Raw genomic sequence first — 27,193 nt, 5'->3', positions numbered from 1 at the left:
TTGACCTACTGACCTAGTTTTTGGCAGCCCGTGACCCAGTTTCAAACTTGACCTAGATATCATCAAGGTGAACGTTCTGACTAATTTTCATGATGATCTTATGAAATATATGGCCTCTAGAGAGGTCACAAGGTTTTTCTATTTTAAGACCTACTGACCTAGTTTTTGATGGCACGTGACCCAGTTTCGAACTTGACCTAGATATCATCAAGATGAACATTCAGACCAACTTTCATACAGATCCCATGAAAAATATGGCCTTTAGAGAGGTCACAAGGTTTTTCTATTATTTGACCTACTGACCTAGTTTTTGATGGCACTTGACCCTGTTTCGAACTTGACCTAGATATCATCAAGATGAACATTCTGACCAATTTTCATGAAGATATTGTGAAATATATGGCCTCTAGAGAGGTCACATGGTTTTTCTATTTTTAGACCTACTGACCTAGTTTTTGACCGCACGTGACCCAGTTTCGAACTTGACCTAGATATCATCAAGGTGAACATTCTGATCAATTTTCATAAAGATCCCATGAAAAATGTGACCTCTAGAATGGTCACAAGCAAAAGTTTACGCACTAACGGACGCACGGACGGACGACGGACGCTGCGTGATAACAAAAGCTCACCTTGTCATTTTGTGACAGGTGAGCTTAAAACAAAGGTTGCCGAAAAACTTTAACCAAGAAGGGTCACGCCGACGCCGGGGCGAGTAGTATAGCCCCCCAATTCTCCGAATAGTGGAGCTAAAAACACATGGGAATTTACAGAACAAAGGAAATCGTTTCTGCTTAGTCATGTAAAATTTTCTGCAGATTGTGTGTCCTGGTGCACTGGGTGCAGTACAATTATGATTGTATGTACCACCTGCCATTGATTTTTAACTAGGCATAACAATCTACAAGGGCATATAAACAAACAGGATAGACAGCATAACATATATAAACAAACAGGATAGAGCATTGTGTTTCCAGAAAGTATATCTTATTCTACATCTTCTGCTTAGGAAGCAGGGGTGTATCACAGACCAAAATATATGTGATACCGGTAGTTTAGAATGCTAGAGGGGTGCATGGTCTGGAGGAATGCTGGGAAAAATTGTATAGTTTGAAAAAAAATGCTTTGAAAAACACAATCTCTGAAAAATGAATACTAATTTCAGGATTGGGTCCACAGTGCCTTTATAATGTGGATTTATGCAAATGTAAGAAGCAATTAACAGATATACCAATAAGGTTGTGATACTTGTTGGACTTAATCAGGGAACTTTTTTCTCATGCATTTAGATAAAGCCAGATATGGCAAAATTGTCAAACTATTATCACCAACTAAGTTTTGGGAAAAAAATGATTATAAAGCATACATCCTGAAGAAAAAAAAAATGTTCAATGTACCATATTTTGAATATCTGATGAACCTTTTTCCATAGACTTATTTATTGTGGCACAGAAAGCACATGAAAGTTACATTTCCTTTTGCGTGCAAGAGGAAATGTAACTTTCATATGCTTTTATCAATCTTTGAATGTGCACATAAGTCTTAGCTAATCTTGCACTTGTGATAGACATAACAGTATGACTAAAATAACCTTAAAACTGAAACTCTTAACCCGGACCTACCAGTGCACAAAGGAAAGCTACCAAGTGCGCATAAAAAAGGCAAATTCATATGAACATGCAAAGTTAAATGTGTGCACATGTTAAGAAAATGAATCTTTCTACAGACCATCTGTGCCACCAATTGTATAGGAAATTTTAATAAAATATTTTTCTACTTTTGAAAATAGTAAGAATTCTGTACTTTTACCCCACTGTGCACAACTTTAGTCAAGAGTTATGCCCCTTATGAGAACTAGATTAGGACTGGGTACCAGTGAATCGGTGTATAAAGAATGTTAGTGAATTATCACAGTATCTATATATTCACAATTCATTTATCTGAGTGGCAAGACTTGGCACAGTTTGACTGATTCTATTTTCTGATACCTGCTTACAAGTTCATAACAATAACTCACGTCAGGAAAAGTCATTGTCTATTCATCATTAACTTTTACAACCGAATCAAAGGTATTTAATGAAGAATGGAAAAAAAACAGCTATGCTTAGAATCACTACCTAAAACTTACAGAAAAAAGTAACTATTTGCTACATATCTGGTAAAATTTTAAGGTGCATACTGCAAAATCATAAATATCTGTTGGGGATTAAGTTTTGTGGATTTCATGGTTGTGCAAATCTGTAAATTTAATCCCAATGAACCCAAGAAAATCCCATAATTTTGTTTTTAAAATCTGTAAATCCATGAATTCAAATTCTCTAGAAATATCCATTTCTGACAAACCCACGAAATTGTATTCCAACAACACTTAATGATTTTACAATAAGGCAGTTAGAATCATAACTAACTCAATACAGAAATACTCAAAGATTCATGTAATGTGTGTTTTGGTTATCTCCGCTTGGGTTGATTTTCTTTACAAGACCTATACTAAATTTTTAAGAAATAAAAATTAACTTTTTAATACCAAATTCTTCAGTGTTTTTTTTTTCTATAGACCAGGAAATATTTTAAGATCATCACAAGTTGATGATGTATTCTGAGTGATATCATCATTTATTTTTGATTACTAGGGGAACTCATTCTTTCTGATATAATCTCAATCAAAACATACAGATAGGATCTCTGTACTGCAGTAATAATCATCCAGTATTCGTGGATGTTTGATAACATAGAAACAATTTAATGCAGATGCTGCAGTATGTAAAGTGCATGTGATTGAATTACCAAGCATTTTCCCCATCAGTTGTACTATAATTTCCTTGTTCGTTTGTTTATTTTGGGTTTGGGTTTAACGCCGTTTTTCAACAGTATTTCAGTCATGTAACGGCAGGCAGTTAAGCTAACCAGTGTCCCAGGATTCTGTATCAGTACAAACCAGCTGTTCTCCGCAAGTAACTGCCAACTTTCCCACATGAATTATCAGAGGTGGAGGATGAATGATTTCACAAGTAATCCCAAAAAGAACACCAGGACTGGTGCACAGCTTTACCTGCTATTTAACAATCCTCTACGTTTTATGACTCAAGGTCAAGAACATTTTGAGATAGACTCTAAAATGGATACGAGCTTTAATGCCCTTAATGCATATTTTTTTTCAATGGCCATAACTCTGGTCTTGCAGAGTGAGATAAATTAAAAGAACTCAGGTGCTGCGTAATATTCCTACATAGTTTCATGACTGTAGCTCAGGTACTTTCAAGATACATGCAACACAAACTTTTAAACACTTTATATACATTTTTCAAAAAATCAAGTGTGATAACTCTGGTCTGGCTGAGAGAAATTCCAACTGCACACTTTACATACTATATAATTATAACAATCTCATAATATGACTCTAATTCAAATACCTTTATAGATACATGCGTCACAAACTTGTATGTCCTTTATGTACATTTTTTTACCTAATCAAGGGCAAAAACTTACGTCTGACTGACAGAAATCCCGAACAAAAGCCCAAATGCACAACTTCACATACTGAATAATATACCTACTGTGTTTTATAACCCTAGGTCAAATACATTTAAGATACATATAAATCTATCTTTTAGGCCGTTTTAATGGATATTCTCGAGTTAGTCAAGGGCCGTAACTCTGGTCTGGCTAATGAAATTTGAAACAAAACCCCAGATGCACAAATCAGTACACTGAATAAAATTCCTGTAATGTTTTATAATCCTAGGTCAAATACTTTTTAAGATACATTCAACACAAACTTTTAGGCTGCTGTTACGCATATATTTGATTATGTCAAGGGCAAAAACTCTGGTCAGACTGTGTGAGATCCAAATTAAAACATCAGGTGCACAACTTCACATGCTGAATAACAATCTTTTGGGTTTCAATGACCCTGGGTCAAATACTTTTTGAGATATGCATGACACAAACTCAAAGGGACAAACATGGGCAGCTTTTAGTGCCCTCCCCCCACAAAATAAATGCCCTCACTCCCCCATCCCTAGTTTAAAATGCAACAGCCCCTACAGTGTTTATTCAGGGGTATAGTTTAATCAAATTCTGACCTGCAAGTGTAATACAAGAAAAAAAGTGCCGGAGAGGGAAACGTGCTATTTGAGCACAACTCATCTTAATAACTTTTGTCTCAGGTGGGTAAAACAATCTTTAAGAAATGAAAGACAGATTTTATTCTTTCTTCACCTATAAAAATCAGGAGCTGAAAAAAAAATCACAGCATGCTATTTCCACCTTTCTGTTTCAGTAGCAATAATATTCTGGATTTAGATAGCATTTTACAGATAATGTGTCAGAAATTGAAAATGTCAAGTAAGTCTTGTGAGTGGCAAGTTAATTATTTATTTCCATGTGAGCCATTTCCTGGGTACTAAATTTCATAGTCTGGACCAAAACTGCTATTTTATTCCGAGTAAAGCCACAATACTAGCTAAGGTACTCATTCACAGTGAAATTTTAATGTTTAAGTCTTAGAAAAGGTTTCCTACAGAAAAATGCTAATGAAATTATTGGGCCATTCTGTGGGTAAGAAACCAAAACTGCTATTCAATTCTCAGGAAAAACTAGCTTTAGTCATTGAGAAAGATCAATGCTAAAGTCACAGAAAGGATTGCTGACTGAGCCATATTGTTGTTTAAAACTTAACCATTACCATGCCGGACACGACTGGTTCTGCCTTTGCGACCAGTGTAGATCATGATCAGCCTGCACATCTGTGCAGTCTAATCATGATCTGCACTGTTCACTATTCAGTCAGTATCATTTTGGTAAGCACCCCTTACAACTGCTGAATAATAAGTAATAAATCTAAAAGCTCTTTTGCCTCAATAGGGCAGTTATAAGTATCTTGTACAAACTATCATGTAGTTGTCAGATTTTATTGCTTTCCTATATACGCTGAACATGTACCAGGTCGTCACGATGACATTTTTGGTTTAAGTTATTCAGATTCAGATAAGCAGCTCCTGATGTAGATCCATAGAGTTCGAACATTGTTACAATCTTAAATAAAAGTAGCACTTATACCTCGGTTACATACAATACAGCTATTAAATCATTAAAAAAAAAAAAAAAAAATCACTTACCGTTTACCTTAACAATGACCGATATCAACCCATCACATTATTTTCTTATAGTGTATGTTGTTTTGTGAAAGACGAATTTAACTTACATTACAGGCTTAAAATCCTACCCTACTGCTATTCAATTAATTCTGTTGTGTGTATGCAACAATGATTATAATAGGCACGTACCACACTGTTGCACGCAAAACTAATGGTATTTCATATAGAATTATATATAAAATAGACTCTATTTTGACAGGTGTCACTGTTCGTAGTCGGGACTTTCTTGCTTTTTCAGTTACGATTCAAGGTTAAAATGTAGGACGGGAGCAGGGCTTTAAATTAATTTCACAACTGCACGGGTTTTTCATTTACATACGGGTTTCGTCATAAATAAACTGTTAGACGGCTGTCGAAATAATTGTGCTACCCGAGACAAGCGGGCTCTATCGACAAAGTTTTTAATAAAGGTCAAATGCGAATGCTTCCCGTGCACGATATACGAGGAATACGAGTTGAAAATATGTTAGATTTTGTTTATTGTATCATACTTTGGTTTGTTTATGTGAGCAAACGATTAACATACAAATTGTACAAGTTTCAGACTTGTCCGTAGTTGAGAACAAATATGCGTATATAAAATTTCAAAACCATGAAATAATGTATCTATCAAACCCCGTTATTTCAGAATTAAGGAGTAGAAATCGGGTACATAAATTTTTCTATAGGCGCAGACAAAATGTCTTCTGTATGTGCATTAATTATCCCAATTAATAGAGAAATGATCGTAAATTCAGGACTTCTACTCGTTAATCTGGAGTAAAATGTCAGTTTTTTCTTTTTTCTGCCGTTTCAGCCAAATCTTTAAAAGGGGAGCTTCTACTGTCTAACTGTTGATTCAAGTTATATCAAAATCATAGCTTTGGAAGTTGTAAGATTAGATTTAGTAATATATGGCCTACTGCAAGTTAGTTTATTCAGGTGGCAAATTCATTATAATTAGGCTCGATATTGATGCTATGCCACATTTTGTTTCGGTCAGATGGAATACAGTATAAGAAAGTAGGACTACAGTTTTTTGGTGATTACATAAAAGATGCGATTTTTTAAAGAAGAGTTTGAAAGGCCGTAGAATTTTGGCGGATAAATTATAAATTTATTGTGGCGGTAAAATTCTGTCGGCCGTGAGGTGAGCGGATACGGTGTCTGTATGTTTGCATTCAAGTTGCGTACTTTGGGGTATCATATGTTTACCAGTTTGTGTTAACTGGATAGTAAAAGGTTTTGCCCTAGTACTTGGCAATTCCTAGTGTTGCATGTGTTGCGTATGTTGCGTTGCTCTCAGTGGTGTCACTTTGCCTTGCCTTGCCTTTCATTGACTCGTGTTGGGGTTTTGCTCATTCTCGGTGAAACCCGAAATGGGTGGAATGGTAGCTCGACGTTCAATTGAAATTGTTGTGTGTTTGCATTTGAGTGATACCTGTTATAAAGTGCAAAGTGTCTTGTGTTGTTTTGCCTTTGAGTGACACCTGTTACAAAGTACAAAGTGTCTTTTGTTGCTTTGCCTTTGAGTGATACCTGTTATAAAGTGCAAAGTGTCTTTTGTTGCTTTGCCTTTGAGTGACACCTGTTACAAAGTACAAAGTGTCTTGCGTTACTTTGCGTTGTTTGAGTGATACCTGTTACAAAGTACAAAGTGTCTTGCAATGCTTTGCCTTGTGGTCCGTTGTGTTATACTGCCTCGCTTTACATTGGCTGGGGTTGTGCATTTGACCGCATCCCGGTGACACCCGGGCTGGATTGGATTCACAATTCGAAGTTCGATGGATTGCGCAGTTGCGTTGTTTTTGCAAGCCTTGGGTTGGTGCGTCTGTTCTCCTCTCGGTCGACGGATTTTGCTGTGCTTTTAACGACTCTACACAGTGAGACCCTTGTTGAGTCATGAGTGGCCGATCAACTCCCAATATTGTCAATATACTTTTACTGAATTTAATTAAATTATTACAAAATGTATCATGCGTATGTTTAACTATCGTTGTAAGTATCAATGCATATTCGTGATGAATAAAGAGTGTTGTATGAGATAATTGGTTTTTATTTTGAGTAATAAAATAATGGAAATTATTTTAGAATTAAAATAATTTAATTTATTTTTTCTCAAATTGTTGCTCGTTAATTACCGTCTGCTAGTTTATTAAATTGTTGTCTGTTTTCGTAGATAAACGTGTCATCGATATTGTTACACTTGGCTGATCTGAACTGGTTCCTATTGATACTGGTACCCAGTCGATATAATATAAATACCAATAATCTCGTGCAGTTCTCTCACATTTTGCTAGCTACACCGTCGGTAACATCAAAACTACCCGCCTGCCACACCCTGTATTTATAGGAAACTTTCGAAACATAGAGTTTTGCATCTTTAATTTCGGGCTAGTATTGTAGTTTTAACAACTTGCTAGAATACTTTGTCAGTATTTTATATACACTTTACTGTTCTATTTATGTGAATCTTACATCATCTGTGGAATGTTTTATGAAATTGGTTCAAAGTTGTAAAGGAAATTTGCATAAAGTCCATCTATTTAACAATAGCTAACGTTGATGTTCTAGTTCAAGTTAATTGTTATTGTCCACCTGGTCTTGACGAGTGAGTTGTTAGGTACTGCCGTCTTTTTACTTACAATTGCAGGGTTAAACCGTGCCAAAGTAAATTGATGAGGGTGATATACCGGAGAGCAATAACACTGCAGGAGATAACACATCCAGCCATCAAAATGTATGACGGGGCTAGATGTCATCTTGTTACGTGACCAAGGACTTCCAAATGTGAGATGTTCATACCGTGTTATGAAGAAAAAACTGAGACATTTTGATGCAGTGTATATAAATTTTGTTATTTAAGAAAACGGTTTAGCATGGGCGTGACTATATTTGTATAAGACTCTCCAGTATAATTTGAAAGATTTTATACTTCTTTAAAAAGACACGGGATAGTTGATTGATATTAATATACATATTTCTAATATTAAAATATATAAACTAAATGCACAAGAAGACAATAGTGAAGTAATAAAATTATTAGAATAAGTTTCACTTTTTAAGTTAAATGTGTCGTATTGACATGAAATTCAAGGACAGGAAAATAATTATAGGAAATATTGACAGTCGTAAATATTATTTCATGTGAACTTAAAAACTTTGTGTTCACAGTTGGATATCAAGAAAATTCTGCTATTATTTGTGGTAACAATTATTATGTAGGACACTGGCTTTTTAACTGTGACATTTGATAGACCTTAATATTAGTTTTTCTTCATCTTGTCAGAATACTATAAGTAAAAGGTGTTTATTTATAATACTGGCTTGATGGATATTGTTGCTCATAATATGTTGGCGGTAAAATTCTGTCGGCCGTGAGGTGAGCAGATACGGTGTCTGTATGTTTGCATTCAAGTTGCGTACTTTGGGGTATCATATGTTTACCAGTTTGTGTTAACTGGATAGTAAAAGGTTTTGCCCTAGTACTTGGCAATTCCTAGTGTTGCGTGTGTTGCGTATGTTGCGTTGCTCTCAGTGGTGTCACTTTACCTTGCCTTGCCTTGCCTTGCCTTTCATTGACTCGTGTTGGGGTTTTGCTCATTCTCGGTGAAACCCGAAATGGGTGGAATGGTAGCTCGACGTTCAATTGAAATTGTTGTGTGTTTGCATTTGAGTGATACCTGTTATAAAGTGCAAAGTGTCTTGTGTTGCTTTGCCTTTGAGTGACACCTGTTACAAAGTACAAAGTGTCTTGCGTTACTTTGCGTTGTTTGAGTGATACCTGTTACAAAGTACAAAGTGTCTTGCATTGCTTTGCCTTGTGGTCCGTTGTGTTATATTGCCTCGCTTTACATTGGCTGGGGTTGTGCATTTGACCGCATCCCGGTGACACCCGGGCTGGGTTGGATTCACAATTCGAAGTTCGATGGATTGCGCAGTTGCGTTGTTTTTGCAAGCCTTGGGTTGGTGCGTCTGTTCTTCTCTCGGTCGACGGATTTTGCTGTGCTTTTAACGACTCTACACGGTGAGACCCTTGTTGAGTCATGAGCGGCCGATCAACTCCCAATATTGTCAATATACTTTTACTGAATTTAATTAAATTATTACAAAATGTATCATGCCTAGTTTAACTATCGTTGTAAGTATCAATGCATATTCGTGATGAATAAAGAGTGTTGTATGAGATAATTGGTTTTTATTTTGAGTAATAAAATAAATTCCAGTAATTCTTTTTTTCTCACAAGAAACTACATAATATATCACTCTCATACCAAACATTCTGATAAAGCAAACAGCAATCAAGTTCTCAAATTAAATTGCTTTTTTCAATCAATGTGTCAGAGACTGAAAGTGTCAAATACATTAGATGATATAATAAAAATAATTCTGAAGCAATTCTATCTTAATTGCAAGCAGATTGTGAAATAACACAGGGTCACACTCCCACTTACCCTGACTTGCAATCAACTTTCAATTATGAAAATGTAAACTAACCCAAATTTCTGTGGTAAAAAAAAATCAGCAGACTTTTTAATGTAAACAACCGAAAGTCAGAAAAACTTATCAGTCAAGATTAAAAAAAAACCAAAAAAACATCCACCTTTTTTTTGCCAAAGTTTCTATTAAGATGAAGCCTGTCATTTGACAACAGGTTTTTTGGTTAATATAAAATGATTATATCATACATTTTAAACCTTATCATGCTGGACATGGTTTATTATGCCTCTGCGACCAGTGCAGATCATGTTCATCTTGCACATCCATGCAGTCTGATCATGATCTGCACTGTTCGCTACTGGTCAGTATATTTTTGGTATGCACCCCTTTTAACAGTTAATGGTACTGTCCAAATTGAAAGATGGACAAGTTCATTATAGAAAGTTAGCAGGGTAGGGATGCCAATAACACATATTTTTACCAGAAAACATTATTTTGCAAGGAACTTTCTAGTGTAATGAGCTTTTTATAAAAGTTACGGGTTGTGTATGTGTACAAATTCCTTTGCGCTGTCACCGAGTTGAAAACAAACTGGAAAACATTGTCAATCAGACAAACCACTATCAAACCTCCAGAAAAAGACCACAAATATATACCTTCTCTCAAACGCCACTCTTTGTTTATTTTGGGCTTAACACCGCTTTTCCAACAGTATTTCAGTTATATAATGCCTGGCAGTCAACCTAATCAGTGTTCCTAGTTTATATACCAATACAGACCTGTTCTCCGCAAGAAGGTGCCAATTTCCCCACATGAATCAGAGGTGGATGACAAGTGATTTCAGACACAATATCTTAAAATTTGTGAAATCGTCATGGAGAACACACGCCTCGCCAGAGGATCAAATGCAAAAACCCACAATCTGTAGATCTGTGCTCTCCCTACTGAGCTTAGTGAAAGGACTACTATTTTTTTTTCATTTCCCTACAAAAACAAGAGCTGTCGGAGGACAGCAACGCTCGACTATTTAACAGCCTTGTCGCTTGAATGAATAAGAAAGTCGAAAAAGGGGCATAATTTAGTAAAAAAGTAAAATAGGGTTATGGAACCTGCAAAGTGCTTATCAGCTCATGACAGTGGACAAGTGTATGAAGTTTCAATCCATTCCCATTTGTGGGTACTGAGATACCAGCTTACATATAAGAATTTAACCCAAAAACTCCTAAGTTGAAAAAGGGGCATAATTTTGTAAAATGCAAAGTTGAGTTATTGATCCTTTGCACTGCATGTCATATCATGACAGTGAACTAGTGTGTTTAGTTTCAATCCTTTCCCATTAGTGGATACTGAGATACCAGCTTACATACAAAAACTTAACCAAAAATTTCTATGCTGAAAAAGGGGCATAATTTTGTAAAAAAGCAAAATAAAGTTATGGGACCTGCTTTGTGCATGTCAGATCATGACAGTGAACAAGTGTGTGAAGTTTCAATCCATTCCCATTAGTGAGTACTGAGATACCAGCTTACATACAAAACCTTAACCAAAAATTTCTAAGTCGAAAAAGGGACATAATTTTGTAAAAAAGCAAAATAGAGTTATGGAACCTGTGCAATGTAAGTCAGTTTATCACAGTAAATAGGTGTGTGAAGTTTCAATCCATTCCCACAAGTGGTTACTGAGATACCAGCTTACATACAAAACCTTAACCAAAAATTTCTAAGTCAAAAAAGGGGCATAATTTTGTAAAAAAGCAAAACAGAGTTATGGAACCTGTGCAATGTAAGTCAGTTTATCACAGTGAATAAGTGTGTGAAGTTTCAATCCATTCCCACAAGTGGTTGCTGAGATACCAGCTTACATACAAAAACTTAACCAAATCGGGACGCGGACGCAGACGCAGACGCAGACGCATGGGCGAGTCCAATAGCTCTACTATTCTATGAATAGTCGAGCTAAAAATGAATTTACATGTCCTGAGACAATCTCTCCATTTTCACAGCCCCTTAGAATGCAAAATTTCTAAAACGGACTGGTCCATCATTCAATTTGGGCAAGACCATTTATTATTCAAAGGGGTGTTCACTGAAAATTTACTGACTGAATAGCAAACAGTGCAGACCATGATCAGCCTGCACAGAAGTGAAGGCTGATCTTGGTCTGCACTGGCCGCAAAGGCCGAATCATTTTCCGCCAGCAGGCTAAATATTAAAGATACTTGTATAGTCTGGTGATCAAACCACAGCAGTAGTTTACCTTAGCATGGAATTCATACATTATTTCATATGATAAAAGAGAGCAAAAACAAAAGTTAACCGCACAGCTGTCATCAAAGAAAATAAAAAGAAGTAAGACTTAAAAACAATTAATAACGTTCTTAATATATTCTTAATAATTATGTCTTTAAACAAGTCTGAACATAATTATAAACAGACAAATTGAATTACATTTCAGTCATTAAGTTGAGCTTAGCTAATACAGTTTTGGCAAGTCAGCAATGGATTGAAACTGATAATTCTATAAAATCCTAGAAGTCAGGTGTCAAAAATTAAAACTGCAACTTTTTGCTTTTCCGTTATTCTGATATTCATTAAATGTAACTCTTTCAAAGCGTATTTTGATGTTTATTTATTAGAGACTGCCATTAAGAAACATCATCTTCTTCACTTTTTTTGTAACATTTATTATTTCCTGAAATGCATTTTAGACCAGATGCTGTGAAAGCTATTTTGTAGGAAGATATTTCATGGTTTGGAAAGAAAAACAACCTATTTCATGGGGTAATGAATTTATGGATTTAATATTTTGAATATAAAATGGAAAATTTTACTTGTTCACTAAGATTTAATTTCGTGGATTCATTTAACCATGAAAATTAGTCCTCTACAAACAAAAATGATTTCACAGTAGTGTTTCTGCATGCTGTTAACTAATTTTTCTGCATACTGTTAACTAACTTGCTCATTAAAGGGAACTAACTCTTGCAAGTCTTACCAGTAACAAACTACTGGTTATTCCTTACTATTTACTGGAACTTTCCCCAACACAAAATTCAACGAGGCAAAGTGAGGTAGATGAAAATTTTTTGTTGACGTCAGGGCACTGCCATTTTTTTCTATTTCTGTCAAAGTCGGGAAAATGTTGTTTTGTTTTTTTTTAAGTTTCATATTTGAGTTACAATCTCTATATTCAGTAAGGTGTCTTTATTAGTTACATTATGGAAATAATTTCAATTTTGCTTTTATTTTATGAAAAGCGCACCCTAGCGGATAGGTGCTAACAGGAAATGCTTTGTTCACAGTGAATACAGAACTTCATTTGATTGCTGAATATTATCCATCACTCAAAAATAATACATAAAAGATTTCCAGTTGGAAGAAAAAAATATTATTTTCTTTTATAAGATCAAGCATTGGCCAGAAAATGGGAAAAAAATGTCATTAATAAACATAAAGCCACATGAACACGGCAAATAGGTAATGACGTCACCGTGACACCGGCTTTCCATAAATTTTGCAACGTATGATATTCACTGTTACAGGTATGGTGACACAAAATTTTCTTTTCTTTTCAAGTGAACAGGTTCTCGCGAATTATTTTGAGCAGTGAATAGTTTCTTTGTTGTTCAAGCTATGCTCGCTCAGAGGCTTTGCCATTTTCATATTAAAACTTAACAAACTGTGTATAACGTATACTGCGTAATATTCTAGCTTATGCTTTATTTCACAATTTCATAGTTAGAAGTCCTATTTGCTATGTCAAGGATTTGTGAAATGCGAGGATTGGTATCTCAGGACATGATGTGGATTGAAATCATCCATAAATATTTTGAATTCATGAGTTGCATTATTTGCAAATAGTTGTAATGTATACAGTAGCTGATCCTAGAAAAGACTTATGGAAAACCAGATGTGTGTCAATCGGACACAATGTGTTCCCACTGTACATGGCTTCATGACTCTAGCAGACACAGTTGTTAAGATATTTCACTACATGTAAGTCAAGGACCATCTGTCCGGTCTGGCTGAGAGAAATCCAAAACAGAACACCAAGTGCACAACTTTACGTGCTATATAACAATCTCCTAATACTAGTATTCTATCACTCTAAAAAGGTTTAAAGATATGTGCAACACAAAATTTTGTGACCTTTTACGCATTTTTCTACTAAGCCAAGGGCCATAATTCTGGGTTGTCTGAATAATATTCCTATAATGTTTCATAATCCTAAGTCAAAAGATTTAAAAAGAACATGCAACACAAACTTTTAGGCCTTTTTTATGCATATTAATGATTGAGCCAAGGCCCATAACTCTGGTCTGGCTGTGTCAGGTCTAAATTTAAACATAAGATGCACAAATTTTAAAACATATTGAATGACAATCCTGTGAAGTGTGATGATTCTGGGTCAGTTACTTTTTGAGATATGCACAACACAAATTTATACTTATGGACAGACAGAATGAAGGACAAGAGCAACTTTAGTGCCCTCCCCCCCCAAAAGTTTTTCAATCTCTGCTGTCCACAAAAAAAAATTTCTAGGCTTGTTTCTTTCATTTGCTATCTAACTAGTTTTCAAAAGATTTGTTACCAGTATCAAACTGTCCTCAGCAAGCAAGTAACAACTTCTCCAATTGGTGCAGAAGATGCAGAACAAATTAATGACTTTAGACACACTGCATAAGTCAATCAGCTTCACCATTTGAACAATTTGGACAATGACAACACTCGCTCTACAAACGGTATTGGAAAGCAAGTCACATTTTTCCAGAGCTGACAAAGAAAACAACTTCTGAAGATAACAATGTTTTCAGTCTTTTTGTTGGGTTTAGAGTGTCAAGAAATCATAATTTAGGTCATACAGCAACATTATCCAGCTTTTGATAGTGGAGGAAGACCCCAGCTGCCCCTCTTTGCATTATTTTAGGAGTTGGTTTGTACCTGGACAGAACCACTTATATTCCATAAGCTTGCTGAACTGCTTCATCACATGGAAAATACTAGACTCTAAGAAAATTTTCAAACCCCCATCAGTGAGGAGCAGGTTATTTCAAGTCAGCAACCATTAACCACTCACTCATAGAGGCTCCAGTCTTCCTTATTTAAACTAACAGTATTCCACTATAACCTACCTTGTTCTGTACCAGATCATGTCTTTCCTCCATTTCTTTCCATTCTTGCTTGGCCTTCACATGTAGCTCCTTTACCTGTTATCAGAAAAAATATATTATATAATGCTTTTTTTTATATGACAATGTGAAATAGGATAATTCATGCTTTTTTTTTGGACCATGTATTACTCAAAGCTGGTTAATTACATTTTGGTCAACTAATTTGTTCAAAACTTTAACAACTGACCATTTACACTTATCTGTGTTCAATGACTTCTTAGTACATGTTAGATGTTCACTCAAGTATTTTCAAAATTAGAGACTGTTATAATAAACAAGTATTCCAAGTTTGAAGTAAGTATCTTTGATGATATACATGATATTAACCAACGCCGATGCCGAGGTGAGTTGAACAGCTCTCCATATTCTTTGAATTGCCAAGCTAAAAATAAGAAATGTCTGGAAATAAGTACCTTCTTGAATGACCAAGCCAGATAAGACTATTTCCAAGAATATTAATTCATGGTCATTGATTGACAATGGAAAATTCCTATGAAAATGTGATTTCTGGAATGGTGCTAATTAAGCCTTAAACCATGTAATCACGATTAGATCATAATTATGGTGCACTCCATCGAATCAACATAGGTGCCCCTGGGTGTAATACTTCAGGCAGAGTCAAGCCCCTTGAGAAGAACTAATGACCATACACAAGTCAGCTGGATAGCTTCCTAACTTGACGATCAGAGCAGGGCTTGAACCCAAAGAGGAGATGAAGAGAGAAGTGATTGTATGTCAGCAACTTTAGCCACACAGCCATTGAAACCCTTACTGCCTGGGGATAATAAAGCCTATTCATTGTTATATGATTTTTACAATTACCAGTAAGGTGAATTGGCTGTGTAAGTTATTTACAAGTCAGACAAGTTAAATGATAGAAAACAAGGCATAAAGTCAAAGTAAATGAATAACAGCTTTTAAATTAAAGTGATGGTATTATAAAATTGCTAATATACATGCCACAGACTACTACCCAAGAAATAAATACCAGTTCGATAGTTTAAATTGACGTACAGTACAATCGCGATCCTACGAAAAGCCAAGGGACCGGCCGTTTTATTCGTAATATCGCATTTTCGTTCGAGCGTAGCATAAGAAATTTCGCTATACAGCATCTTGATATATACACGTCGTAACCCGTGATATTTAAACATGTGATTTTCGTATCGGAGTACATGTATACCAGTTGTATATGTACATCTGGGTGTACTACAAATCTTATTCGAATCTGAACTCGAATGATATGTATAGAATGTAAAACGTTTTTTCTACTTCATTTTTATTCACTATACATAAAATATATACAGGGTACATTGTTGCACGAGAAAAAAAATCACATTTGCATATTCCTATACCCTAATCTACCTTTTACTGAATTGTTTGGTATAATAAAACGACAATAAACAGACGATCAGGACTTAGAAATCGTTTTATTTTCTTTATGCAGTGATTGTTTGAGACGTATAGATCCGATCGGATAGTTATAGGAGAAAAAATAGCCACTAACTTGTGTCATTGTGTAATTACTAAGTTTTCACACTTTAATCACTGTTTACACCCAGTTAAATGATAGCGACACTTTCCACTCTAAAGCATTTTTTACGCGGTTATGGAATGTGTGAAAACTTGTACGATACATTCGTAAAATCGCAATTAAAAGAAGTTGAAAACAGGCTTTAAGGGCATAACAATACATTCGTAAGAGCGGATTTTTCGTAAAATTGCATTTTCGTAAAACCGCGACTTTGTTACATAGAAATAAGAAGGAAAGCAGCCGGGACCACATCACCTTTTCGTAGTATACCGGTATTTCGTTAAATTGCGATTCGTAGCATCGCGAATGCACTGTATTGATAAGCAGACATGCTACAGTCATGTCACAATGCATGTCATGGGTAACGTCTGTGAAAATATCTTGTTTATATGTACACAATCGTAATCAATTCAACATTTTGATGTCTAGAATGCTCCACCTTTTTATAAGATAGCAATGTAAACTATATTCTTTTTACATATATTAATGAAAAATTATGGCTTTTACAAGAATTTCAACATATTTGTCAAAAAAATAACAAACATTTATATCTTGACAATTTTGCAGTTATGTAGCCTGTGAGTCTCCAGTCACAGAGTGTGCTATACATCTATAGCATACCTGGTCTCCCATGTTGTTTATATAGCCTTCACAATATACCTATAGCATACCTGGTCTCCCATGTTGTTCATATAGCCTTCACAATATATCTATAGTATACCTGGTCTCTCATGTTGTTCATATAGCCTTCACAATATATCTATAGCATACCTGGTCTCCCACGTTGTTGATATAGCCTTCACAATACATCTATAACATACCTGGTCTCCCATGTTGTTCATATAGCCTTCACAATACATCTATAGCATACCTGGTCTCCCATGTTGTTCATATAGCCTTCACAATACATCTATAGCATACCTGGTCTCCAATGTTGTTCATATAGCCTTCACAATATACTATAGCATACCTGGTCTCCCATGTTGATGATATAGTCTTCACAATATATCTATAGCATACCTGGTCTCCCATGTTGTTCATATAGCCTTCACAATATATCTATAGCATACCTGGTCTCCCATGTTGTTCATATAGTCTTCACAATATATCTATAGCATACCTGGTCTCCCATGTTGTTCATATAGCCTTCACAATATATCTATAACATACCTGGTCTCCCATGTTGTTCATATAGCCTTCACAAGATATCTATAGCATATCTGGTCTCCCATGTTGTTCATATAGCCTTCACAATATATCTATAGCATACCTGGTCTCCCATGTTGTTCATATAGCCTTCACAATATATCTATAACATACCTGTCTCCCATGTTGTTCATATAGCCTTCACAATATATCTATAATAGCATACCTGGTCTCCCATGTTGTTCATATAGCCTTCACAGTCCTGATACAGTTCATGACCTTGATGAAAGAAAGTAGCTTGAGCATGCATGAAGGACAGCATCTGAAATAGAAAATCAAATCTCTGCAAAATATCAATCACTTCATTTTAATTTAGGTATACAGACACTAAAGAGCCAAATGGTGAGAAAAAATGGCACATTGAAGTAGTTCTCTATATTTCTTTTCACTGTGTTATGCTTTTTTTCTCTTTCATTTCAATATCTTGCTAAAATTACAAGACAAGTCTAAGCTCGACATTTTGGAAGCACTTTAGTCATGGACTTACTGCACTGTCTAACTCATCACAGAAACATGGGTCATACACCACCACTATAATTTCACGTCTCATTTTCTGAGCAGAATTTTCTGTCTTTGTTGGATTAAAAATATTTTCTTCTTTATCAAACATAAACCCCCTACTTTTCCTTTCATTTTTAATTTAAAGCCAATAATATTCTTCCAAGACATTCAGAATACAATCATTTAAAAATTTACTATAGCCATTGAAAGTACCGGTACTGTAGCCATTGGAAGTTTGTAAGTTTTAGACTAGCTTGTAAAATTTAGTGTGTGTAGATGTACTAACCATTATCTATATGTTCATTTATCTGTTTTACCAAAAATTATTTATAAGGTATTTTAAATCTGAAAACTGAACATAAAATCTGGAGTTTTGTCCCTTTAAACAGGAAGTCGAGAAAGCTACACTTACTGTTTCAAGAACATCAAATCTTTTCTTTGACTGTAATATGTTGATCTGCAATGTAAAATATAATCTTTTATATATAATATGCAAGGAAAGCTCACATTATCACACTTACTCAAACTTTAAATAGGATGCTGAATGTAAATTTAACTTAAACTGACATTTAACACTCAACAGATATTTTGAAAGATCCTCAATGCTTTTTTCTATTTTTGATTCAAACATCTTTTCCTGTTCTCATTTCATAATCAAGACTTCTTTGTTTGTTTTGAGTTTTAATGCAATTTTTCAACAGTAAACTTAGTGTTCCTAGATTCTGTACCAGTACAAATCTGTTCTCTGCAAGTAACTGCAAACTTCCCTACAAGAATCAGAGATTTCAGACAAAATGTCTTTTATCAAATCGTCATGGAGAACATACACCTTGCCCGGAAATCAAGCTCATAACCCCGCAATCCATAGATCTGCACATTCTCTATTCAGCTACGTGGACGGGCTGATAATTAAGAGGATGTTTACCTGATAGACATAATCTAGGGACGTGTGAGCAAAGCAAGACTTATTTGCCATCATGAGATTATAGGCATCCTCACAATCTTGTGGTTTACTACGTAAAGCCGACGAGTTTCGGGATAATGCATTGTCTAAGTCGTCACTGATCTTCTCAAAATGTTTCCGTGTGTCCTTCACTTTCTTTATTTCACTGAAATTTAAAGGATATTGAAACATTTGTTTCCTTCTACTCTATATATTACACAATGTGAATGGAAAAAGCTATTCTTACTGTCATTTATATACAGTCAATTGTTAAAAATGCTGCTGTTTTTTTTTTTTAAGTTGAAGTATAAGTTCCTACTGCCACAACTTCTACATTTATTAAGTGTGTTCTATTTTTTTACCCAACATGCAGTACTGTTTATACACTTGCATGTTTACTTCCTGTTATGTACTATGTAATAATTGTTCAATATTTCTCTGAAGTGTGCAGGATATAAATCCTTTATTTTCCTTCATTCTTAAAAATTTTAAAATGTGACTGACAAATTTTTTTAAAAGGGACATGGCTCCATATTTATGTCAAAATCTTTGTTGCTATAAAATTCTTTCAGTTAGCAGTAATAATTATTGTAAAAATACAGGTAAACAAGAGCTCTCGTAAGACTGCCAGTGCTCGTTTTTTCGAATCAATGTCACAGAAGCAGCAATATTAATCTAATATATCAATAGAGTTTCAACCAAAACTTCAACTAGAAGTTTTCTAAGTCCAAGAGGGGGCATAATCTGCCCAAAATACAAGTCAGAGTTATGAGACTTGATGCAATCAACTAGTTTTATATCCCAAAGACATAATTATGTGAAGTTTCAATTTAATATTTGCATTTGTTTTGCAGCGCAAAAGTTTAACCTGAATTTTTTAAGCCCAAAAGGGGGCATAATTTGCCCAAAATACATGTCAGAGTTATGGGACTTTACCCAGTGCGGTTGGTAATTGGGACTTGACCCAGTGAGGTCGGTAATTGATCTAGAAAAAGAAAAAAGAAATTTCAAATCTATATGCCTTTAAGTAATAACTATATGTACTTGCATACAAAACTTTAACCAGGATCTTTTAAGTCCGAAAGGGTGCATAATTTGGCCAAAATTAAAGTCAGAGTTATTGGACTTGATGCTATCAACTAGTTTTATAACCCCGAAGACACATGTTAAGTTTCATTTCAATATCTGCATTTGTTTTGGAGATGGGAACTTGCATGCAAAACTATAATCAGAATTTTCTAAGTCCAAAAGGGTGCATAATTTGCCTAAAATACATGTCAGTGTTATGGGACTTGACACAGTGAGGTTGGTAATTGACCTAGAAAAAGAAAAAATAGGTTTCAAAGCTAATGCTTTTAAATGATAGCCATATGTACTTTGAATAGTCGAGCTAAAAATAGTATTGAGGTCTAGGCAATATTTACTTATAACAAGATGGCCATAATGGCCCTATTTTGCTCACCCTTGTCTTGCAGCTCAAACAAGTAAAACAAGAAACATTTCTACCAAAGTCCCTTGAAATCTGGCCTAGAGCATTATAGGACAAACTTGACACACTTGAAACAGTCATATATTTTTAGACAGAAAGGCTTTAAACAATTTTATTAGAATATCACCAAGGGAACAATTCTGTTCCTTTCAAAATCAGACCAGTCGCTTAGGAGATGGCATTTGAATATTTATTCCTATTTTTAACTCTGATGGCGATGTTTTTTGACAAACTGTATCTGATACATGGTCACCCAAGGAAAATTTCTGTGAATTTACTTCTAACTGAATCAGCAGTTTAGGAGATATTGTTTGGGATGTTTTTTTACTTTTAGCTAAGGTTTTTTGGACAAATCAGAACAACTGGGAAAATCTTTCTAAAAGGGTCTCTCAAGGGATATTTGTGCAAAATTAGTTTAATATCTGGGCCAGCAGTTTCTAGCATTTTTTTTTTAAGATTCAACTATATACATATAGGGACAAGAGCGCCGCCAAGCGGGGCAATATACGCCCGAAGGGTTACACCAGAGGATGGGAGCAAAATTTAAAGAACTTGACTGTTGAAGCCCAAAGCACAGGAACAACAAGAGGACCATGATAGTCCTGAATTGCTCACCTCTTTCCACATGACCCAGTTTTGAGTATGACGTCGTTTTTTCTATTATTTGACATAGTGACCTAGTTTTTGAGCTCATGTGACCCATTTTGAACTTGACCTAGATATATCAAGATAAAAATTCTGACCAATTTTCATGAAGATCCATTGAAAAATATGGTCTCTAGAGAGTCACAAGTTTTCTATTATTTGACCTATTGACCTAGTTTTTCGAAGGTACGGACCTGATTTGAACTTGACCTAGAATATCATCAAGGTGAACATTATCACAATATTTTCATGAAGATTCAGTGAAAAATATGGCCTTTAGAGAGTCACAAGGTTTTTCTATTTTTATAATCTACGGCCTAGTTTTTGATCGCACGTGACCCAGTTTTGAAACTGACCTAGTATATCAAAGTGAACATTCAGATCAATTTTCATGAAGATCCATTGACAAAAAATGGCCTCTTAGGAGGTCAAAAGCTAATTAATAATTTTAGACCTACTGACCTAGTTTTTGACCGCAGTTGACCAGTTATTTCAAACTTGACCAAATATCATCAAGATGAACATTCAGATCAACTATTCATACAGATCCCATGAAAGGTAATGGCCTCATAAAGAGTGTCACAAGGTTTTTTATTATTGACCTACTGACCTAGTTTTTTAAGGCAAGTGACCCAGTTTCAAAACTTGACCTAGATATCATCAAGGTGAACACTCTGACCAATATTTCTATGAAGATCCATTCAAGGGTATTGCCTCTAAGAGGTCACAAGGTTTTTCTATTTCAAGCCTACTGACCTAGTTTTTGATCGCAGTTGACCCAATTTCAAACTTGAACCTATACATCATCAAGATTAACATTTCAGAGCCAACTTTCATACAGATCCCATTAAAAATATAGGCCTCTAGAGAGGTCACGTTTTTTTCATTATTTTGAACCTACTGACCTACTTTTTGAAGGCACTGTACCCACTTTCGAACTTGACCTACATATCATCAAGAGAACATTCTGACCAATTTTTATAGAATCCATTCATAAGTATGGCCTCTAGAGAGGTCCAAGGTATTTCTATTTTTAGACCTACTGACACATATTTTTTGACCGACATGACCCTGTTTCAAACTTGACCTAGATATCATCAAGATGAACAAATTAGACGCAACTTACATAACAAGCCCATGAAAAAAATATGAGCCTTTAGGAGTTCACAAGGTTTTTCTATTATTTGACCTACTGACCTAGTTTTTGAGGCACGTGACCCACTTCTGAACTTGACCTAGATATCATCAAGATGAACATTCTGACCAATTTTCATACAGATCCCATGAAAAATATGGCCTCTAGAGAGGTCACAAGGTTTTTCTATTATTTGACCTACTGACCTAGTTTTTGATGGCACGTGACCCAGTTTCGAACTTGACCTAGATATCATCAAGATGAACATTCAGACCAATTTTCATGAAGATTTTGTGAAATATATGGCCTCTAGAGAGGTCACAAGGTTTTTCTATTTTTAGACCTACTGACCTAGTTTTTGATGGCACGTGACCCACTTTCGAACTTGACCTAGATATCATCAAGATGAACATTCTGACCAACTTTCATAAAGATCCCACAAAAAAATGTGACCTCTAGAGTGGTCACAAGCAAAAGTTTACGGACGGACGGACGACGGACGCTGCGTGATCACAAAAGCTCACCTTGTCACTATGTGACAGGTGAGCTAAAAATGGCCTCTAGAGAGGTCAAAAGATTTAAATAAGTTTACACCTACTGACATAGTTTTTGACCGCAGTTGACCCAGTTTCAAACTTGACCTAGATATCATCAAGATGAACATTCAGACCAACTTTCATACAGATCCCATGAAAAGTATGGCCTCTAGAGAGGTCACAAGGTTTTTTTATTATTTGACCTACTGACCTAGTTTTTTAAGGCACGTGACCCAGTTTCGCACTTGACCTAGATATCATCAAGGTGAACATTCTGACCAATTTTTATGGAAATCCATACACAAGTATGCCCTCTAGAGAGGTCACAAGGTTTTTCTATTTTTAGACCTACTGACCTAGTTTTTGACCGCACATGACCCTGTTTCGAACTTGACCTAGATATCATCAAGATGAACATTCAGACCAATTTTCATACAGATCCCATGAAAAATATGGCCTTTAGAGAGGTCACAATGTTTTTCTATTATTTGACCTACTGACCTAGATTTTGAAGGCACGTGACCCACTTTCGAACCTGACCTAGATATCATCAAAGTGAACGTTCAGACCAACTTTCATACAGATCCCATGAAAAATATGGCCTCTAGAGAGGTCACAAGGTTTTTCTATTTTAAGACCTACTGACCTAGTTTTAGACCGCACATGACCCAGTTTCGAACTCGACCTAGATATCATCAAGATGAATATTCAGACCAACTTTCATACAGATCCCATGAAAAATATGGCCTCTAGAGAGGTCACAAGGTTTTTCTATTATTTGACCTACTGACCTAGTTTTTGATGGCACGTGACCAAGTTTCGAACTTGACCTAGATATCATCAAGGTGAACGTTCTGACCAATTTTCATGAAGATCTTTTTAAATATATGGCCTCTAGAGAGGTCACAAGGTTTTTTTATTATTTGACCTACTGACCTAGTTTCTGAAGGCACGTGACCCAGTTTCGCACTTGACCTAGATATCATCAAGGTGAACATTCTGACAAATTTTTATGGAAATCCATACACAAGTATGGCCTCTAGAGATGTCACAAGGTTTTTCTATTTTTAGACCTACTGACCTAGTTTTTGACCGCACATGATCCTGTTTCAAACTTGACCTAGATATCATCAAGATGAACATTCAGACCAATTTTCATACAGATCCCATGAAAAATATGGCCTTTAGAGAGGTCACAAGGTTTTTCTATTATTTGACCTACTGACCTAGTTTTTGAGGACACGTGACCCACTTTCGAACTTGACCTAGATATCATAAGATGAACATTCAGACCAACTTTCATACAGATCCCATGAAAAATATGGCCTCTAGAGAGGTCACAAGGGTTTTCTATTATTTGACCTACTGACCTAGATTTTGAAGGCACGTGACCCACTTTCGAACCTGACCTAGATATCATCAAGGTGAACGTTCTGACCAATTTTCATGAAGATCTCATGAAATATATGGCCTCTAGAGAGGTCACAAGGTTTTTTCTATTTTTAGACCTACTGACCTAGTTTTTGACCGCACGTGACCCAGTTTCGAACTCGACCTAGATATCAACAAGATGAACATTCAGACCAACTTTCATACAGATCCCATGAAAAATATGGCCTCTAGAGAGGTCACAAGGTTTTTCTATTATTTGACCTACTGACCTAGTTTTTGATGGCACGTGACCAAGTTTCGAACTTGACCTAGATATCATCAAGGTGAACGTTCTGACCAATTTTCATGAAGATCTTTTTAAATATATGGCCTCTAGAGAGGTCACAAGGTTTTTCTATTTTTAGATCTACTGACCTAGTTTTTTATGGCACGTGATCCAGTTTCGAACTTGACCTAGATATCATCAAGGTGAACATTCTGACCAATTTTCATGAAGATCTTGTGAAATATATGGCCTCTAGAGAGGTCACAAGGTTTTTCTATTTTTAGACCTACTGACCTAGTTTTTGATGGCACGTGACCCAGTTTCGAACTTGACCTAGATATCATCAAGGTGAACATTCTGACCAATTTTCATGAAGATCTTGTGAAATATATGGCCTCTAGAGAGGTCACAAGGTTTTTCTATTTTTAGACATACTGACCTAGTTTTTGATGGCACGTGACCCAGTTTAGAACTTGACCTAGATATCATCAAGATGAACATTCTGACCAACTTTCATAAAGATCCCATGAAAAATGTGACCTCTAGAGATGTCACAAGGAAAAGTTTACGCACGCACGCACGGACGACGCGCGATCACAAAAGCTCACCTTGTCACTATGTGACAGGTGAGCTAACAAAAAGAAGAAATTCCAAAAAAAAATTCTAAGTCCACAAAACAATTCTTACTAGGTAAAGTTATGTCAAAATACATCTAAAATTTGGATGTACCTTGACCTTGAAGCGAGTCATCCAAAACATGCACTCTGCACGTCGACTCAGTGTGATGAACATTTGTGCCAAGTTTCTCTGAAATCCTTTAAGCAGTTCCCGAGTTACAGAGCGGACACAGCAAAGTCATATATGACCTTTCACTCCTACGTGTGACCTTGACCTTGAAGCTAGTCATCTGAAACAAGCGCTCTGCATGTCGTCTCAGTGTGGTTAACATTTGTGCCAAGTTTCTTTGAAATCCTTCAAGCGGTTCAAGAGTTACAAAGCAGACACGAAACACACTCATATGACCTTTGACCCCTAAGTGTGACCTTGACCTTGAAGCGAGACATCCAAAATATGCGCTCTGCACGTCGTCTCGGTGTGATGAACATTTGTGTCAAGTTTCTTTGAAATCTTTCAAGGGCTCCAAGAGTTACAGAGCGGACAAGAAATTGCCAACGGACGGACAGACAGACGGACACTGGAGGTATAACATAATACGTCCCTTCAGGCGTATAAAGAGTGACCAATGGCATCCAAATTTACTGAGCCAGACATATCAGTTTCATCTGAACACTATTGTGGATGGTCACCAAAGAATCATCCGACAGTGTGTGAAATTATTTCAAAATTGGGCCAGCAGTTTCTAAAGAAAGACTTTTTCGTTTTCACAATATACATAAGGGCAAAGTTACCATGCCCCCTGACAGTCATGCTTTTTGATGAATCAGAAAAATGTTGTTAGTGGGTCTTCAAAGCAACTTGTGTGAAATTATTTCAGAATAAGACCAGCAGTTTGTAAAGAAAGGTTATCCTATGCATATAGGGAAAAGTGACCACTCAAGACAGATTTGTGTGACGATTTTTATCGAAATCCCCACTAAAGACATATACAGGGAATACCATGTCCATGTCTATTAATGAATCAGAATAATTTAAACACTTCTGGTAGTGAGTCATCCAAGGATCCTTTGTGTAAAACTTAATTTTAATATAGGGCTTGCAGTTTCTGACAGGAGTTTCCACAATATGCATAGAAGGATAGTGACCATGCCCTACGATAACAGCCACGTTTTTGACAAATAGATATCAATGTACCTTTTAATAAAATGGCTGAGATTCTTGCAGACAGTTTTCTGAGCCTGTTCCATCAATATCTGAAAATAAACAACACACAAACATGACAGTAAGACAATGATAAAGCAGGTCTAACACACTTTGGATTCCAGTTTAACCTTTACCCTGCTAAATTTCTAAAATTGATCGGTTCATCATGCAATTTAGGCAGCACCATTAATTATTCAAAGGGGTGTTTACTGAAAATTTACTGACTGAACAGCTAACAGTGCAGACCATGATCAGCACTTCGTCTGCACTGGTGGCAAAGGCAGAACCACTTGCCACCAGCAGTTTAAAGGTTAAATCATTTGACACCTGAATGGTTAGCTCAGTGGGCGAAGCATGAGATGTTTTTTTTTTTTTTGGTTTTTTTTTTTGTTTTGGGTTTAACGCCATTTTTCAACAGCATTTCAGTTATGTAACGGGGAGCATTTAACCTAACCTGTGTTCCTGGATTCTGTACCAGTACAAACCTGTTCTCCGCAAGTAACTGCCAACTTCCACACATGAATCAGAGGTGGAGGACGAATGATTTCAGACACGATGTCTTTTATCAAATCGTCATGGAGAACATACGCCTCGCCCAGGGCTCGAACTCATGATCTCGCGATCAGTAGATCTGAACTCTTCCTGCTGAGCTAAGCAGGTGGACTCAGCAAGAAAGTATGGAGTTAAATCCCTAGGTGAAAATTTGACAGACTAGAAAACAAATATCTTTTAGACAACAACTTTAATCTGTATAATGCCTAAAGAACAACATTACAGATTAAAATTTAGCTTCAATAAAAGCTGCTTCCCATGATAGCCTGTCAAAGGTACATGAGTGCATTATTTTCAATCTCAAATGATGTTACCTTTGACCAAATAACTGACTATAAAGTTTAATGGCCATACATTTAAATGTACGGTAATGAAGATTGATAGCTGCTGGCCAATCCACCCTCAAGCTATTGATCGACCATTACT

The 27,193-nt window shown here is 35.9% G+C and overlaps 1 protein-coding gene across 1 annotated transcript in view; it reads right to left on the bottom strand.

The window, feature by feature from the left end:
• Positions 1 to 27,193, bottom strand: part of LOC123527892 (arf-GAP with coiled-coil, ANK repeat and PH domain-containing protein 2-like) — a 93,907-nt gene that overhangs the window by 49,289 nt on the left and 17,425 nt on the right. Inside the window, exons 7-11 of the mRNA XM_053522649.1 lie at positions 26,207 to 26,265; positions 18,915 to 19,098; positions 18,402 to 18,446; positions 17,655 to 17,750; positions 14,710 to 14,784 (exon numbers count right to left, since the gene is read on the bottom strand). Coding sequence (XP_053378624.1) covers positions 14,710 to 14,784; positions 17,655 to 17,750; positions 18,402 to 18,446; positions 18,915 to 19,098; positions 26,207 to 26,265 — 459 coding nt within the window. The remainder of the gene's footprint in view (positions 1 to 14,709; positions 14,785 to 17,654; positions 17,751 to 18,401; positions 18,447 to 18,914; positions 19,099 to 26,206; positions 26,266 to 27,193) is intronic.

This window comes from Mercenaria mercenaria, chromosome 14 (assembly GCF_021730395.1).
Source record: "Mercenaria mercenaria strain notata chromosome 14, MADL_Memer_1, whole genome shotgun sequence".
Classification (NCBI taxonomy): Eukaryota; Metazoa; Mollusca; class Bivalvia; order Venerida; family Veneridae; genus Mercenaria; species Mercenaria mercenaria.
Note: the sequence above shows the minus strand (reverse complement) of the source record. Positions and strands in the feature narration are given on the sequence as shown.